We start from the raw sequence: 13,198 nt of genomic DNA, 5'->3' as shown, positions 1-13,198 counted from the left end.
TAGAGAAACATAGATAAGATATAGGATATCATCAATTCATCATAGTCATACAGATAACATAGCATCTTAAGCACTTGAGGTGAGGTCTAAGATAGATGCACATAGTCAGGTAATTCCTCGAATCCAATTCCCCGTCACCGGATCATATCCGATTGTCTTGTGCTCGATATTGAGTGTCTTAAGCATATATCCCATCGTGAATTCCTGACCTTGTCAGCTTATGAATCACCGAAGAGTTCCAACTCAAACGAACCTGATCTGTCTCTTCATCTTGAGGGCTTCGATCATCCTTCCATTTCGACATATTCTGATCCTGTGGCTTCTCATCATCCCATCGCACGGCATCACGTTTGCTCCGATCCATCCAGGCCGCCATTCCACCCATCCGAGTCACGCGCTCTTGGGCATTGGCAAAGACTTCCTCAGCTGCTTCTTGACCGGCACAACGCCATTTGATGATCAATGCTTCGAGTTCTGTGTCTTTGTTGGATGATTCCAGTCGGAGTGCTTGTTCGATCGTCTCTTGGTCAGTGCGTAGAGTGGCTATTCGTGATTGGAGAGCGAGTTGCTGTTTCTGTAACTCTAAGATCTCAGGGTCAGCTGGGGCTCGTGTTGGTGTGGTCAAACCAGTGGATCCTGAGACTCGGCGACGGAAAGCTGATAATCTCGGCGTAGTTGCAACTGGCTGGGTTTGTTTGGTTTTGCCTGGAGAGGCTAGGTGGGACTTGTTCGGAGTGGCTGGTTCTGACGTCAAAGGCATCAAATTGGATGCATCCGTGGAGACAGGTCTGCGCATGGGTGACTTGAATGGCTTGGAGAGAGTAGTAGCAGCGGCATCAAGTCGACGCTTACGTGGGTTGTGATCGTCCGCCATGGTAAGAAGTTGATGACAACAGGAAGATCCAAAACATTGAAGTGAGATTGATGAAATGCTTATCGATAAGGATTATCTAAAAGGGGTTTTGTACATATAAATCAATGACCTACACCACCAGCCACCCATTGCCCAAATTCAGGATCACCAGGTTGCGGGAAAAAGCCCCGGTCATTGCCATTGCCATTCACGTTCGCATTTGCGTTTGCATTTGCATTGCCATTTGCCTGGTTCGCAGCGTTCTGATTCTGCCGGTTCCGCTGTTGCTGCTGTCGGATGTAGACCAGCACTAGAAGAGTTGCTGCTAATCCAACTATGAGCAGACCCTCAAGCATACCGTCATCAATGTCAAACTCTAGGTCGGCGTAGCCGTCGTCGTGATCGGACTCCAAGCCACGCGTTCCCATAAAGTCATCATCATCAGCATGGGCCTCGTAGAGCTCTTGGTAATAGGCAGCTTCGTCATTTTCAATGAACGCAGAGAGCCATTCTGTAAAGGTGCGACGGGGTTTCGCTTCTAAGAACGGTGTTAGAAAATATATCCAAGGACAGAAAGGCATCAGTCTGACCTTCATCATCACGGATGGGATTAATGTTGCCGTTCGTGATACGGTTCCAATATCCCCGAGCTCGCAGCTTGAGCAGGCTTAGCTTTACAGGCAAGTAAGCCTCCTTATTAGTCTCCAATGCCAGATCATAGTACCGCTTGGCCATGTGGAAATCCTGTGCCACAGCCACCCCGTTCTCATGCATCCATCCCAGATTCCAGTATGCCTGTGCGCTGTGGTGGGCCTCTGCAGCATTATGGTAGCAGGTAGACGCCTTCTCAGCATCGGAGATGGCGCCCGTGCCAGCAAGGTAGTAATCTCCCATCTTGATCAGAGAGTCGATGTTCGCTTGCTTGGCCGACCGAGTCCAGTAGATCAATGCGAGCGCGGTATTACGCAGTAACGAAGGGCGGGCCTGCTGGCCCCACGGTAGGATAGCATCCAAAGAGAACAAAGACCGCTGCTCGTCCAGAAGATAAGCTACATTTGCTTGGGCGTTCTCGTATCCCTGCTCTGCAGCCATCATCGTCGAAACGAGAGCGCGCTCCTTTTCACCAGCCTCGTAGGCCATGTTGGACTCAGAAATGGCCGAGTGCAGCTCCTCTGCCTTTTCAGCGACCATCTTGTAATACGCCGCAGCCACGCCACAATGTCTTTGTCTGCCAACCCCAGAGTTGGCCATCTCCGCGAGGTAGTAGTATGCCTCCATCCACCCGTGCCGGGCAGCGATGTCAAAATAGCGTGCCGCAATAGTTACGTCGCCTTGATCCAAGAACAATGCACCCAGTCGCGTTTCGGCGGCTGGATTATCTTGCTCTGCTGCCGCTTTGAAGTATGTAGAGGCCTTGTAGGCGTCCTGGGGGACACCATGACCATGAAGATACATCAAGCCAATCTGGTACTGGCAAAGAGCATCCGCGTTCACCACGCCTCGTTTGAACCAGAATAGCGCATGGGAGAAATCCTGCTTCACACCCTCACCGCGAAGAAACATGAGGCCAATATGTCCTGCTGCTTTTGCAGCCGCCTTGTCGAGTCCAGCAGGGGGGCTTTGCATAATGGAACCATCTTTTTTCCAGTATTTGGTGGTGATGGCTTTGAAATACTTCATGGCCTTTGGGAAATTGCGAGGCAGGCCACGAGCACCATCGTAGTACATCTTGCCTAAAGAGTAAGTAGCCGACAGTTGGCCTTTGCGGGACATGAGATCCAAGAACTCCAGAACATCCTCCACGCTGGACTCTTGGGTTGCTTTATTCTGGTCCTTAGCATTGTGCCCGGAGCTTGACACACTAGCTCCATCTCCGTAGACGCCTCCCTCCTCATCAGCCCAACGATAAGACTCCCTGATCATATCACGACCGCCCGGTGGGCCAGACCGATAGTAGTCCATTGCCTTGTCGGCCACTCGCTTATAATAAACGACGGCATGCTCGCAGTCCTTGGGTGTTCCAATACCAGTGTGATAGCGATATGCTAGCGTCATCTCTGAGCGTGTGTTTCCTCCCTCCGCAGCAAACTCGTGGTACATCAACGCTTTCGCTTGGTCGCGCTCAACCGCATTGCCGATCCCTGTCGCATACATAAATCCAATCATCGACTGGGCCGTACTGTTGCCCTCAAGCCATGCCAATTTACTGTACCACAAGAAGGCCTCGGTGAAGTTGCGCGGATGGGAAAAGTTGCCATAGAAATTCATCTCCGCGAGAAGAAAAACCGCGTCCGGGTCTTCATCTTCTTGCGCTGCTGCCTTCAGTTCCTCTACAGCTCTTGCAACGATCGGGCTAGCCCTCCGATCGGCTTTTCCAGTGGTGGGCCCATTCATGAACAGTATCCGGAAGGCTTCGCGGCCGTAATGTAATGTGTATCCGAGTAAACCGCTGGGCTTTTCGATATGCGAGGCAGCGGGCTTGATTGCTCGAAGGGTATCCCAGGCATTCTGAACTCTTGCTGTAAAGACGAAGAAAAAAGGCATATCAGTACACTGGATAGATCGAAGCTCCTCACGCGACTAGATTCGGGGTACTCACGGCTGATAACCCAGGGCTCTGTCTCTTCGGATGCAAATAGATATTCTTGGTCTTTAGTGTCGCTGGCAACATAACTAGATGCAGCATCGGCAAGAGGGGCTTGGGTTGACCCTGCTGTACATGCGTGTAATAGCACTGGGGGGACGTCAGCATGCTCCAGCTACTTCGATAGAGGATAACTCACGCAAGGTCGGCAATGCAGCAAATGAGGTCCTCATGATGCCAAATGTAGAGATATCGAGAGAAAGAGTCGCATTGCGACTCTTTGCGTAACAAAGGTGGGTGAGGAGAGCGGTGATGTAGTTACCAACGGGCCACTTGGCTTGACGGAGCTTGGTTTTACCGAGGGCGAATCAGCGCTTATCTCCGTGTAACACCTACAGTAGAACCACCATGACCTTAGTGAACTACCTAGTAAATATGGTTTTGCTTGACGGATATATGTGAAGAACAATCATTAAATTCTTTTTTTTTATTCAACTCCCTGAGATCTGTGTACAGCAGGGGAAAAAATCAAAACCAGATACACAAACCGGAGTGCGCTCTTCATGCAAAATAAGAGGGAAATAAACGTTCATGTAGCTTGGACACCAGGTGAAAGCTCGATGTCGCCGCTGAGGAATAGTTCTCTCGGAAAGAATGCATCCCAAAGCACAGCGAGCCTTCACAGAATCCATCAGGAGCCACCGGGAAACTGAGGGGAACAGAAGTCATTCACAATTTCGATAAAGAACGGACTGACTGCTGGAACTAGGGCATCTTGAAAGAGCAAAAGGGAAGGGGAAAAAGAAGAAATGATGGGAAGCCAAGTGGCTTCGAACGTTGCTAAGAAACAGATACAAGTGAAAGGGTGAAAGCCCCCAGATCGTGGAAATGAAAAATGACTATCCTTTCCCGCGATGTCATATGCGAGATGTTTATTTTTGTAGTTTATCTGAATTGGTTGTTGATACAATGGCGCAGCACGAGCCCCGATTGAGCAGGTTGTGTCTGTCCAAACTTCACTGACGCGGAGACCTAACCACGATGTTAGACACAACATTCGTTAGGGGGTAGTTCTGGATAAAACTTACGTTGGGCTGTAAGCAGGGGAGGTGGGGCTGTAGCCAGGGGAAGTAGGCGACGTCGGCGATCCATTGAAGTTAGGAGACGTCGGGGAATACGACTGGGGACTCGTAGGAGACCAGCCAGGAGATGTGGGGGTGTACTTGGGGGATGTAGGGGATGTTGGTGATAGGTGCCGACCACCACCAAGCGCAGGGCTGGTAGGGCTGTAGCTGGGAGACGTCGGGCTAAAGGCTGGCGAGGCCGGACTAAAGCTGGGGGACGTGGGGCTATAATTGGGCGAAGTTGGCGAGAACCCAGGAGACGTAGGCGAGTACGAAGGAGACGTAGGAGACGCTTGTCCATAAGCTGGCGACGTCGGCGAATAAGCTGGAGAAGTCGGGGCGAACGACGGGCTCGTGTTTGGAGAGAAACCAGGGGAAGTCATCGCCATACTCATACCAGGAGACGTGGGAGAATAGCTCGAGGTAGGAGAGTACCCGGGAGATGTGGGACTGGTGTTGAACGGGCTGCTGGGCGAGAAGGCACCAGGGCTGCGGCCGCCGCCAGGACTCAATCCACCAAAGCCATAATCATTGGGCTGATATTTGCTAATTCCGCCAGGAGACTCGGAACCGGGCTGGCGAATAGGCGAGAAGGCAGAGTCTGGGTCGCCATCGGCCAAATATGGAGAGCTGGCCATGGGTGATGCAGTGTCGTACTGGGTGGCAGCGCCATCGGAGATGATGGCATCCTTGGCACCAACACCGCCCATGAGTCCGAAGCGAGCGTTGTTTGACACAACCGTGTTCAGCAGGTTCTGATCTAGGTAAACATCGAACTCGCCCGTTCCAGCGGGGGCCATTTGTCCAAGGATCAGGTTCTCTGACACGCCACGACAGTCGTCAAGCTCTCCGAAGGCGGCAGCCTCCAGAAGGATTTCAACAGTCTCTTCGAACGAACAGCGCATCAGCGCACCGTTGTCAGCACGATTGATACCGTGACGAGTTACGGGGGTCAGGTAACCTCGCACGGTCATAACATCAACGAGGAGGGCCAAGTGACGGTGGTTGACGTAGGAACCATCGAAGGCTAACACCTGGGTCAATTCACGGAGCACAGCAGTGCGCGCGGCCTCGATACCGAAGACCTCGAAAATTTCGATAAACTGGTTAGAGTATGTACGCGTAGCGTCAACGCCAGGGATCGCAAGAACAGGCGCAAGGGCGGAACCACTGGTCTCGAGAACCCATTCTTTGCAGAGAGGATCCGACTTGCTCGTGAACAAAGTGCCATCATCGAGGACGCGAACAATGGTCTTCTCGTTAATAAACGCACGCTCCACGCCAGGAACACCACGGAGGGTCAGAGTATCTAAGAGATGCTGCTCAAGCTTCTTCAAAGTCACATCGTACTCAACATCATCATCCTCGTCATCCTTATGGTCCTGGATTTGACGGATGCGAATGACTTGCTCATCGGCGTTGTTATCGCTGAAAATAACAGCGATATCACGAGGATAGGCCTGCTTAATTCTGGAGGCAACTTCTTGCACCGTAAGTCCTTTATCAAGAAGCTTTGGTCGACTGAGGATAATACGAAGAAGCCACTTGGACTGGTGAGCTGGATCCTCACCGACATCCTCGGGGATGATGAAGTAGGACTCCACCATGTCCCGATCGTTCTCGATGACAGTAGACTGAATTTCCGGGTCATAGTAAATCTCTGTCGCTTCAGTAACGGATCGCAAGCTGGTGTGCTCGACAACACTTCGCAACTGCTTCGCACCCTCCTTGTTGAGAGTCTGGTGAGGTTCTTGGTACACAGTCATGGACGGAGTCTTGATATTGGTAGCCACGTTCAGAATTTCCTTAAGACGGGGCACACCCAGAGTAACGTTCTTGGATGAAACACCAGCAAAGTGGAAGGTATTCAGTGTCATCTGAGTGGCAGGCTCACCAATAGACTGGGCTGCAAGAACACCAACCATTTCACCAGGGTTGGCCGCCGCGCGGGCGAATCGACTCTCGATGGCACCAATGACGTGCTGGAAGGCAAGCTTGTTAAGAGAGTAATCTGTAACGAGTCGACGGAAAGCCAGACGGCTGCGCAACTGAGCTTTGAAAAGCAGGGTAGCATTGTCTTGGGCCTCACGCGAGATCGGATCATCACCACGAACAATCACCAGTCGGTCCAGAAGGGCCTGGACTTGAGGAATAACCTCAGCGGGGTGCAGATCGCTAATGGTACCCTCGCGGATGCGGAAGGTAGTTCTCGCCATCTCGAGGATTCTCTGAATATTAATAGGCAGCTGCATCATTTCTTCGTCTTCCTTAGCCACAGTGCGAAGGAAAGCACGATCCTTTAGAATGGCCTCCCATTCTTCGTCCAGGTACTTCTGGACCTCCATATCACCGGCGATCTCATTGGCTTGCTCCAGCACGTCAGGGCCGAGAGAGCGCTCGGGGTCCATGACATCGACACGGAAGCGATCACGGAGCTTCTCATCGGAGCATTTGATGATGTCCACTCGCTGGTTCTCAATGTGTGCACCATCCAGACCATCCTCTCCGTAAATGAATTGAATAATATCGCCCAGGGAGTTACGGACCGTGCCGTCATACTTGACCATGACTTCTTCCAAGGCCTTGACCAACTTACGTTGAATATAACCGGTTTCAGCAGTCTTGACCGCAGTATCGATCAAACCTTCACGACCAGCCATGGCGTGGAAGAAGAATTCTGTGGGAGTCAGACCACGCAGGTATGAGTTCTCGACGAAACCACGGGATTCGGGAGAGTAATCATCCTTGGTGAAATGCGGCAAGGTACGGTACTTGAAACCAAAGGGAATACGCTTGCCTTCCACAGACTGTTGTCCTACAACGGCGGTCATCTGGGAGATGTTGATAGTGGAACCCTTGGAACCGGAACGAGCCATTTGAATGGCGTTGTTCAAATCCTTCAGACTTTGCTCGGTTGCAGCACCAGCTTCATCACGGGCGTTGTTGAGAGCACGGGAAACCTTACTCTCAAAGGTCTCACGAACGTTCATACCAGGTAGCGCCTCCAAAGTGTTCTCGGTAGCACTAGCAGTGATCTGCTCGACCTCATTCTTCCGCTCCCGGACAGCCTCCTCAATCTTCTCGATGGTGCGGCGATCAGGAATCGTATCACCAATACCGATACTGAATCCATGGTGAAGAAGCCAGTAATTAACAATTCTCTGAGCACCATTGAAGAAATGCACGGCCTGGTCGGGTCCCCACTCGTTGAAAATGGTGTGAATAACACCACCACCGCTTGCACCAACAGTCTTCTTTGACAGCATGCCGTACAGCAACTCTCCGCCATGGATCAACAGACCACCGTCATTAAGAGGACTAAATTTCTCGGAGAGTGGCGAGCCGTCCTTGTCGATACGCAGAAGGTTGAGACCAGACGGGAAGGCCATACTGATCATCTGTTTTCCAGTCCAACGGGGACGAGGCTTGAGGATTGCGGGTGGAGGAATAACACCATCCCATTCAGGAACCCAGAGCATGATGTTCATGACCTGATCCTTGCAGAGGAAGATGTCACGACGGCAAAGCTTGTAGATACCGCAGAGACTGTCCTGCACAATACCCATGAGAGGACCATTGCGCTGGGGAGACACAATGTTCTTCGGGACCAGGGCCAGTTCAGACAGCTCGGCGCGCGCCTCTTCACTCTGGGGAACGTGCAAGTTCATCTCGTCACCATCGAAATCAGCGTTGTAGGGTGACGTGACCGACAGGTTCATTCGGAATGTTGAGAAGGGCATAACGCGAACGCGGTGACCCATCATAGATTCCTTGTGAAGTGAGGGCTGACGGTTGAACAGGATAACGTCTCCGTTATCCAAATGACGCTCCACTTTCCAGCCATATAAGAGCTGCTGGGCACCCGCACGCTTGGCATGACGAAGATCAATGCGCTCACCGTTGTCTCGAACAATGTACCGCGCACCAGGGTGAATGTTTGGTCCATTCGAGACCAACGCCTGTAACTTCTCAATGTTGTAGGGAGTCACCACTTCCGGATAGGTCAAGATCTTGGCAGTCGAAACCGGCACACCAACTTCTTCCAGAGACAGGTTCGGATCGCCAGTAATGACAGTACGAGCAGAGAAGTCGACACGCTTGCCCATCAAGTTCTGACGCAGACGGCCTTCCTTACCCTTCAGACGGCTGCGCAAAGCCTTAACGGGTCGGTTGCCCTTTTGCATAGCCTTCGGCTGGCCAGCAATGTCGTTGTCCATATATGTAGCGATGTGGTATTGCAGCAGGGACTCGAATTCACGAATAACGTGTTCTGGTGCACCTTCCTGTTCACAGCGCTGAACATTCTGGTTCGCACGCACAATCTCAGCTAGCTTGTATGTCAAATCATCCTCGCCGCGAGAGCCACTGGTAGCTCCCATCATAACGCTGGGGCGGACAGTGGGAGGAGGGACAGGAAGAACGGTAAGAATCATCCACTCAGGGCGCGCGTAGTCGTTACTGAGACCCATAATGCGCACTTCTTCATGGGAGATGTTTCGGAAAATGTTCAAAGCCATAGATGGAGTGATCACCTTCTTCTCCGGCTGAGCCATTTCTTCCTCCATCATGCTCTTGCTGGGCTTCCATGTGCCGACAAGAGTGATTCCTTCCTTCCGAACGGTAGGCTGGGCGTTGCCACATCCACCGTGGAAGTTTTTCTTCTGACCCTCCTTTTGGTATTCCTCATCGTCTGCTGAGGGATCAGCCTCACAGATCAGTACGTCCTTCGAGAGTCGCCAGATGTGGTCGAAACGGCGCTTCGGGTCTCGCATGCGAAGAGCTTCCAAGAACTTGGAATCGGACTGGTTTCGTTGTCAGTAAAAAAACATGCCATGTAAGATTTGCCATCCCCAGAGGGATGACTAACCGTATTAGCTTTAATTTTTCCACAGTTGTGGCAGACTGTTTCCAAGAGTTTTTTGATTTTAGTCAAAAAACCTGGTTGAGAGAAAGAAAATTAGCATGCGCGTACTCTTGCCAATCGAGGATTTGCGCATCTTACCAATGTGAAACACTGGAGACGCGAGTTCAATGTGACCAAAGTGTCCGGGACACTCTTTCGGGCCTTCCTCGCAAGTCTCACAATTGTACTGGCGATCGATCGTACCCAGGCGTGGGTCATTTACACCTTTCGTCCGAGGGCGCTGCCGTTGTTCGTCCTATGAGAATCACGAGTTAGGAACTTGTTTCAATCGAAATGAAGATTGTAGTCAAAACTCTGAGAGGTTTAATTGATCCATACCATAGTCTCTGGGTACTCGACGTGCACGACACTCATCCGCTTGATATCCTCAGGCGAAAAGAGACCGAACTGAATCTCCTTGACCGTGCGCAATGGCGCCTTAGAGAAGGGAAAGAAGACGTTAGACATGATTGCGATGGGAAGATGCGAAAGTGACGATATTCGGGATAGACGGGTCGGACGCGGAGGTGAGAGAACGAGGGATCCGATCGTCGTTAACGCGCAAAAGCTGAAGAGACCGACTGAACCGATGCTCAAGAGTCAGATTCACAACAATCGACGATGAAACGAAGGTGTGGTTGAAAAAGCTGGCCGGCTGAGGCCTTTGGCAGCCCTTGCCACGAGGGCGCCGGCGACCTGAAATCCCCGAAGTCACGAAGCCCTGAAAAGGAGAGCGAAGACAGGGCAGTCGCTGGTGGTCGCGTATCGGGGTGATCCTAAAGAGATATCGCGATGGGGAACGCGATATTCTTGGATGGTGAGGTGATGGGGGGCGAGTCGGGGGAGGTTGAAAGGGAGTTGGTGAAGGTTGCCTCACCCGCTGATGGGGCTCGAGTTTTCCCTGGACTCACTAGCGCGACCGGTGCTGGTCGCTGACTATATTTGGAAGGCGGTGAATATTGACAGAACGGGGCAGAATCTTGGAGATTCCACCATTTTTAACCCAAATCTCGATAAATAGATGTTACTACACTGATCAACGTTCAAGGATTGGTTAGTATAGCTTCCTCCACAGAAATGATGCTTTCCAAAGATCATATCAGGTAAAATTTGTATTCCAAGGTTAAGCTACTGTCTTTCTAAGCATTCGACGTTGATGCTTTTCTGCCCAGGTGGATCCCATGTATAGTCTGGCCCTGTCCATGCGGTTCTATCTTACTGCTAGAGAATACTTTGTGGAATTTGAACACTTTAATGCCAAATTTTAAGTAATTCTATGACATATTACGCACTTGTTCTAACAATTATGTTTTGGTCAGATCTAAATGCATGTGGCATCGGTTCTAGATTCTAAGGCGCAAAGTTTGAATTTATATATATTTCAATGTCCGATATCCACACTAGGTTAAATTATGGTAAACTTGCCTATGTACGTGCCCTAGCCTTGGGAATCAAGTTCATTCAAACCCCACAGACTCATTGTTAACTACTACATAGCCATTAGGAATTACTTTAATTGGTGTCTCAATATAATATTGGAATGCCAACATTTAAATGCTTGTGTAATTGTCGGCCTCACCGCCTTCAAGAATTCCTCCGGAGTGGCAGATCAAATGTGACAACCTTATCGCAATATCATTGTTACATTGTTGCATTATTCTAAGGTTGCTGTGAGGGTCGTGAGATTCTATTGTCTAGGCTCAGTGAATACTGAATGCTTTTTCAATCTCCTGGCCGCTCTTCCAGGCTGGGAATTATCTCTAACAGCGTCTCTCTATCCCCGCCGCAATGAACCTCTCCCTCATTGACCCATTTGTTCTGGCTCAGGAATACCCAGATACATTGACTGAGAAACTTAGTGAGCACTACCTGAAATATTTCAATACCCCACATACTGACTAAATCTAGGCAGCGGTCATGCAACCTGCCTTCGCTTCAACCACACAGGCGACTACCTAGCATCCGGTCGAGTTCGTACACCCACGGAATCACAAACCCAGCAATGACGTCTGACGGAGAATATAGGTGGATGGCACTGTGGTCATCTTTGATATTGAAACAAACGGTGTCGCGCGCAAGCTTCAAGGCCACACTCGCCAGATCCAGTCTCTGAGGTACTTGCCATCGCCCCAAATCACAGGTGCAAGTCGCTAATGATTTGATTAGCTGGTCGCGATGCGGTCGCTATCTCCTGACCTCATCCCAGGACTGCAAGTGTATATTGTGGGACTTGGACGATGGCTCGCGCATACGTACCGTTCGATTTGAGGCACCAGTGTACATTGCTGAGCTCCACCCGTTCAACCAGTACGCCCTTCTCTATACCCGTTTCCCATTCACAAATGACTGACCTTGCCTTCACCACTCAGCCTCCTATTTGTGGCTTCCCTCTTCGAAGACCAACCTGTCCTCGTCGATGTCTCCAAAAGAACACCCGTCAAACGCATCCTCCCTTCTGCCCCCCTCCGACCCAAATCCACAGAGAGCGAGGAAGTAGACCCAGCGTTGGCAGCCAAGCAAGCTATGCAAGATGCCAAACACTCAACCTGCGTCACCGTCTTCTCAGCCTTAGGAAACCACATCATTGCCGGAACCTCGAAAGGCTGGATCAACATTATCGAAACCGAAACCTGCAGGACAATTCACTCCACGCGTCTCTGCAACGGAGTGGTTATTCTCCTCCGTCTTGCCCGTAACGGACGAGACATACTGGTCAACAGCTCAGACCGTGTCATTCGCACCGTTCTAATGCCCGACCTATCCCAACTCGGCATCGACCTCGAAGAATCCAACATCAAGCTCATCGTCGAACACAAGTTCCAGGACGTCGTCAATCGGCTGAGCTGGAACCACGTCACATTCTCATCGACTGGCGAATTCGTCACCGCGACAACCTACATGAACCCAGACATCTACGTCTGGGAACGCAGCCACGGATCCCTCGTCAAGATCCTCGAAGGCCCACGTGAGGAACTCGGCGTAGTGGAATGGCACCCCACACGACCAATGGTTGTAGCCTGCGGTCTGGAGAGTGGGTGCATCTATGTATGGTCAATCATCAGCCCACAGAAATGGTCCGCCCTGGCACCGGATTTCGGTGAAGTAGAGGAGTGCGTCGAGTACATGGAGCGCGAGGATGAATTTGACCTGCACCCAGCAGAACAGGTGCATCGGCGCCGATTAGACCTGGAAGACGAGGAGCCTGATGCCGTCACCGCTGATCCGGCTAAGGATACGGCCGACTTTGATCTCGCGGGTGCCTTTAGTGTCCCCGTTCTCCTGGACGTCTCAGACAGCGAGAGTGGAGAAGATATCATCGCCGTTGGCCCTGGTACCATGCGCCGAAGAACCCCTGGTGCAAGCCGGGACGCTGCCGATGGCGACGTGGACAAAGACACTCGTGCTAATGGTGTTTCCCGAGGCACAGGTCGGAACCGTCGGCGTTGAAGATGCTCGTTCGTTCAAAGAATTTTCCATTTGCTTGGGGTGGCGTTTTAAAAGGAAGTGTTGGTCTTGGCGTTGGGTGTCGAATTTCTATACTCTTGTGGCATCTAGGCGACGTACTGCGAAAAACAGCCATCTCTGAAAATCCCTGTCATGAATCTATGATAATCAATACCCATTGAATGATAAAATACAATCTACCCCTCTATTACGTATATCAAGATTACCCGCACGTCCAGTGACTAAACTTGACGGGGCAAAAACCATGAAGATTCGGACTCGTAGGGCTT

The 13,198-nt window shown here is 51.1% G+C and overlaps 3 protein-coding genes across 3 annotated transcripts; 1 reads left to right on the top strand and 2 right to left on the bottom strand.

Annotated features, from left to right (window-relative positions):
- Positions 1-105: 105 nt before the first annotated feature.
- Positions 106-3,670, bottom strand: N7520_010163 (ubiquitin ligase complex subunit HRD3; the record flags this gene model as incomplete). The annotated part of the gene is made up of 6 exons (XM_057144097.1): positions 106-204; positions 254-811; positions 988-1,391; positions 1,444-3,372; positions 3,453-3,566; positions 3,637-3,670. The coding sequence occupies 6 exons, from the start codon at positions 3,668-3,670 to the stop codon at positions 106-108; spliced, it is 3,138 nt and encodes a 1,045-aa protein (XP_056993385.1).
- A 783-nt stretch (positions 3,671-4,453) lies between these two features.
- N7520_010162 (DNA-directed RNA polymerase II subunit RPB1) lies at positions 4,454-9,932 on the bottom strand (the record flags this gene model as incomplete). The annotated part of the gene is made up of 5 exons (XM_057144096.1): positions 4,454-4,469; positions 4,526-9,363; positions 9,429-9,499; positions 9,564-9,720; positions 9,804-9,932. The coding sequence occupies 5 exons, from the start codon at positions 9,930-9,932 to the stop codon at positions 4,454-4,456; spliced, it is 5,211 nt and encodes a 1,736-aa protein (XP_056993384.1).
- A 1,320-nt stretch (positions 9,933-11,252) lies between these two features.
- On the top strand, positions 11,253-12,911 carry N7520_010161 (Set1-mediated histone H3-K4 methylation subunit Swd1; the record flags this gene model as incomplete). Its single annotated transcript, XM_057144095.1, has 5 exons — positions 11,253-11,322; positions 11,373-11,434; positions 11,490-11,578; positions 11,631-11,771; positions 11,834-12,911. The coding sequence occupies 5 exons, from the start codon at positions 11,253-11,255 to the stop codon at positions 12,909-12,911; spliced, it is 1,440 nt and encodes a 479-aa protein (XP_056993383.1).
- Between the last annotated feature and the right edge of the window lie 287 nt (positions 12,912-13,198).

This window comes from Penicillium odoratum (genome assembly GCF_028828045.1).
Source record: "Penicillium odoratum strain IBT 22623 chromosome Unknown utg000006l_segment0_segment0, whole genome shotgun sequence".
NCBI lineage: Eukaryota > Fungi > Ascomycota > Eurotiomycetes > Eurotiales > Aspergillaceae > Penicillium > Penicillium odoratum.
The sequence above is the reverse complement of the archived record's forward strand: the minus strand, read 5'-3'. Positions and strand labels throughout refer to the sequence as shown.